Source organism: Engraulis encrasicolus, unplaced genomic scaffold (assembly GCF_034702125.1).
Source record: "Engraulis encrasicolus isolate BLACKSEA-1 unplaced genomic scaffold, IST_EnEncr_1.0 scaffold_48_np1212, whole genome shotgun sequence".
Classification (NCBI taxonomy): domain Eukaryota; kingdom Metazoa; phylum Chordata; class Actinopteri; order Clupeiformes; family Engraulidae; genus Engraulis; species Engraulis encrasicolus.
This window is the reverse complement of record NW_026945797.1, coordinates 537,912-542,623: the sequence shown is the minus strand read 5'-3', so window position 1 is coordinate 542,623 and position 4,712 is coordinate 537,912. Positions and strand designations below refer to the sequence as shown.

The 4,712-nt window shown below is 44.3% G+C and overlaps 1 protein-coding gene across 1 annotated transcript; it reads left to right on the top strand.

Annotated features, from left to right (window-relative positions):
- Positions 1–413: 413 nt before the first annotated feature.
- Positions 414–2,466, top strand: LOC134444265 (E3 SUMO-protein ligase ZBED1-like). Its single transcript, XM_063193621.1, has 3 exons — positions 414–1,099; positions 1,700–1,909; positions 2,015–2,466. The coding sequence occupies exons 1-3, from the start codon at positions 414–416 to the stop codon at positions 2,457–2,459; spliced, it is 1,341 nt and encodes a 446-aa protein (XP_063049691.1). The 3' UTR covers positions 2,460–2,466.
- Positions 2,467–4,712: the final 2,246 nt, after the last annotated feature.

Here is a 4,712-nt window from a genome sequence, read left to right as displayed (position 1 = left end):
GTCGTCTGAGGTCCTCTGCGCTCTGAGGCGAAATGGAGTCTACAACACTCCTGAACGGTAAATTTAGTTTCAAAGTTTTGAATAATGGATCGCTTGACAAGACCAAAGTCATCTGTCGCGACTGTCAGAGTGAATTTAGTTACCATCGTAGCACCTCGACTTTAAAGTACCACCTAATGGCTAAACATCCAGCAGGAGATTCATCTCAGCCTCCTCAACGACAACAAACCCTGGATGCATTTAGATCAAGGCAGATGGACAACGCGACAAAGAACCAACTGACTGCAGCTATTGCTAAATGGCTGGCTACTTCGTGTAGGCCCATCAGTCTTGTCGAAGACGAGGGACTGACCGAGATCATTCGTATCGCCTCAAAAGACAGCTTATACGAAGCTCCTTCCCGCGCAACCATTATGGACCGCATTGATACGTTATACTCGACGGAGAGGGCAGCGGTGAAGGATAAGCTGGAGCAAGCAGAAGCGGTCTCGCTGACAGGGGATTACTGGACATCTGTCAGTAATGACAATTACCTGGGTGTCACTGCTCATTACTTCACCCGTCAGTGGGAGCTTCAGTCCCACGCTCTGACTGTGATGAAGACCGAAGAGAGGCACTTCGCGGATAATGTTGTGGATCACTTTATGACAGTAGCCAGAGAGTGGGGAATCGAAGAAAAAGTTGCGTCCCTGACTACGGACAGTGCGCGTAATATGGTAGCGGCCGCCAGGCAACTGCCGTTTGAACACGTACCCTGCGTAGCACACAGCGTGCATCGGGCTGTCACTGTGTCCCTTCATAACAGCCCGTTCGACTCAGCACTGGCGAAATGCCGAAAACTCGTCGGCCACTTCAAGCATAGCCCGGCAAATGCCTCCGAGCTTAAACAACAACAGGCTGCTCACCATCAAAAGCAAGAAGCTCTAACACAGGAGGTGCCAACCCGGTGGAACAGCACTCTGGAGATGGTTAAGAGAGTCCACCGGAATATCAAACCGCTGAGGGATGCGCTGGCACTTCATCCCACGAGAATACCCATGCCAACTGCTGCTGAGCTAGAGAAAACGAAGAAGCTGGAAACTGCGTTGGAGCATTGCAGGTAGGCTACTCCACCCCCTCAAGTTTGTGTGTGTGTGTGTGTGTGTGTGTGTGTGTGTGTGTGTGTGTGTGTGTGTGTGTGTGTGTGTGTGTGTGTGTGTGTGTGTGTGTGTGTGTGTGTGTGTGTGTGTTTGTGTGTGTGTGTGTGAGTGTGTGAGAGAGAGAGAGAGAGAGAGAGAGAGAGAGAGAGAGAGAGAGAGAGAGAGAGAGAACGACTTCTCTTTGATTGTGCCACAGGTCAGTAGGCCTATACTAAGTGTGTGTGTGTGTGTGTGTGTGTGTGTGTGTGTGTGTGTGTGTGTGTGTGTGTGTGTGTGTGTGTGAGAGAGAGAGAGAGAGAGAGAGAGATGTGTGAATCACAACATTAAAGAGCTTTTGTATGTTGATGCAGGCATGTTCAGTAAGCCTGTGTGTGTGTGTGTGTGTGTGTGTGTGTGTGTGTGTGTGTGTGTGTGTGTGTGTGTGTGTGTGTGTGTGTGTGTGTGTGTGTGTGTGTGTGTGTGTGTGTGTGTGTGTGTGTGTGTGTGTGTGTGTGTGTTTGAGTGAGAGAGAGAGTCACGTGTGAATCACAACATTAAACAGCTTTTGTATGTTGATGCAGGTATGTTTCCGATCTTCTGGGAGGAGAGATGTATGTGTCTTGCTCCGTGGTCCTGCCAGCATTATGTCACCTCTCCAGAGTGATGGATGCCACTGAAGATGATCCAGCATATATGGTCAAGTTCAAGGCAACCTTCAAAGCTGACATGGATGGCCGCAAGGACAAGTACAACACCACTTGGCTGCGCATCGCAACAGCACTTGACCCAAGGTAAGATTGCTAAGATCTTCCAACTCTCCATATTTTGTTCCTTTTTGGTTTGTGAGGTTGCTTGTATTGCATTGAAGTTCATGTTTTACATCTATTCATTCCAAGGTTTAAAGACCTGAAGTGCCTCACCAAACCTGACCGGGTTCAGGTGTGGAATTCCATCCGCACCTTGCTCATGGAGATGCAGAGGCCTGCAGAGCTGGATGACACACCTGAGCCAGCAAAGAAGAAACCAGCTCTCATGCTGGCAGATGAGTCATCTTCGGACGAAGAGGAAGACAGTGTGGAGCGGTGCATTGATCGGTACAAGGCAGAGCCCATGATTAACCTAGATGACAGTCCGCAAGAGTGGTGGTCCACACATGCAGCATCCCACCGTGAGTTGGCCATTCTTGCACGGAGGTACTTGTCAACGCCTGCAACATCTGTACCATCAGAAAGACTGTTTTCCCTCTCTGGACATGTGGTTCAGAAAAGACGAGCATCGCTGTCTCCAGAAAATGTCAACAGGCTTGTCTGTCTGAGCAACTGGCTCAAAGCAAAAAAGTAGGCTGGTGTGTGTGTGTGTGTGTGTGTGTGTGTGTGTGTGTGTGTGTGTGTGTGTGTGTGTGTGTGGTGTGTGTGGTGTGTGTGTGTGTGTGCGCGCGCGCTTGTGCATGTTCTCATTTTTGTTCAGAGGCTGTGTGTGTGTGTTTGTGTGTGTGTGTGTGTGTGTGTGTGTGTGTGCGCCACAGGCCAGTAGGCTGGTAACTCTTGGTGTATATGTATGTTCAGTTGGTGTATTTTCAATCAAAATGGCTCACCATTATCTAGATTAATTAACACCTACTGCATTTTGAAAGCAGGGTAAAATGTCTTTGTTCAAAAGACTGTAATGACTCTTTTATATCAGCCTGTTTCGAGGGCCTACTCTTGAGCCTACATACTGTATTTGTTTGTTGTTTTTTTATGCTACATGCCACACCGTTCTTGCCATATGTTTTTATGGTGTTAGTCAGTGTCTGTGACACTTGCAAGTTACAAAGCAACAAAAAAATAGACTGTGTGTGTGTGTGTGTGTGTGTGCCACAGTTCAGTATCCTGTGATTACTGTGGTTGTGTGTGTGTGTGTGTGTGTGTGTGTGTGTGTGTGTGTGTGTGTGTGTGTGTGTGTGTGTGTGTGGTGTGTGTGTGGTGTGTGTGTGTGTGTGTGTGTGTGTGTGTGTGTGTGTTCTCATTTTTGTTCAGAGGCAGAAAAGACTTTCAAGAGCATAGGGTAAAATGCTTGTCTTCGTTCAAAAGATTGTTATGAATTTCTTTTATATCAGCCTGTTTTCAGGGCCTGCTTTTGAGCCTACATATTGATTGTTTTGTTGTTTTTGTTTTTTGCTACATGCACCCCTCCCCCCACCCTGTTCTTGCCATGTTATTATGGCATATATCAGTGTCTGACTGACACCTGTTTTAGTAAAATAAATAACATTGACACAAATCTACCCTGTATGTATTGTTTGTATGTTGACAAGAGTAGTAAAATGATTTTCAACCAGAAAAAAAAATGCGATTAATCGCGAGTTAACTTGGGGATTTATGCGATTAATTGCGATTAAAAATTTTAATCGATTGACAGCACTAAATATAATATAATATAATATAATGTAATGTAATATAATTGGGACACATGCCCAATAACTTTTAAAAATGTCCATCTTCTGAAAGCAGTTCGGAGAAGTAAAGATAAAATGTTGATTAAATGTAGCCTTGTGCAAGCGCACTCCAATGTGTGTGTGTGTGTGTGTGTGTGTGTGTGTGTGTGTGTGTGTGTGTGTGTGTGTGTGTGTGTGTGTGTGTGTGTGTGTGTGTGTGTGTGTGTGTGTGTGTGTGTGTGTGTGTGTTCTCATTTTTGTTCAGAGGCAGAAAAGACTTTCAAGAGCATAGGGTAAAATGCTTGTCTTCGTTCAAAAGATTGTTATGAATTTCTTTTATATCAGCCTGTTTTCAGGGCCTGCTTTTGAGCCTACATATTGATTGTTTTGTTGTTTTTGTTTTTTGCTACATGCACCCCTCCCCCCACCCTGTTCTTGCCATGTTATTATGGCATATATCAGTGTCTGACTGACACCTGTTTTAGTAAAATAAATAACATTGACACAAATCTACCCTGTATGTATTGTTTGTATGTTGACAAGAGTAGTAAAATGATTTTCAACCAGAAAAAAAATGCGATTAATCGCGAGTTAACTATGACATTAATGCGATTAATCGCGATTAAAAATTTTAATCGATTGACAGCACTAAATATAATATAATATATATATATAATATAATATAATATAATTGGGACACATGCCCAATAACTTTTAAAAATGTCCATCTTCTGAAAGCAGTTCGGAGAAGTAAAGATAAAATGTTGATTAAATGTATGCTTGTGCAAGCGCACTCCAATGTGTGTGTGTGTGTGTGTGTGTGTATGTGTGTGTATGTGTGTGTGTGTGTGTGTGTGTGTGTGTGTGTGTGTGTGTGTGTGTGTGTGTGGTTTCTCAAAGTGGGGGCGGTGACCCCAGGGGGACCGCGAGGGGATGCAAGGGCGGCCGTGGCAAGTAAAAAGTATAGCAAAAAAAAGGATATACAAATAAAACAACAAAATTAAAGAAAAATACACCAAATATAAGGTAAACAACAATATTCCTGCTAGTTAACTCATTGGCTGCCAGCCATTTTCATAAAAGAGTAACCCAGAGTGCCAGAGATTTTTCAGCATTTTGGGTGTTTTTTGGAGGCTCACAGAAAATTGAGTTCTGTGTCTATGTCAACACCATACCTA

Excerpts from the sequence above, each read along its gene's own strand:
- LOC134444265 (XM_063193621.1), top strand. The coding sequence starts at position 414 with ATGGACCGCATTGATACGTTATACTCGACGGAGAGGGCAGCGGTGAAG. Across the intron at positions 1,100-1,699 it reads ACTGCGTTGGAGCATTGCAG|GTATGTTTCCGATCTTCTGG; the intron begins GTAGGCTACTCC and ends ATGTTGATGCAG. Across the intron at positions 1,910-2,014 it reads GCAACAGCACTTGACCCAAG|GTTTAAAGACCTGAAGTGCC; the intron begins GTAAGATTGCTA and ends ATTCATTCCAAG.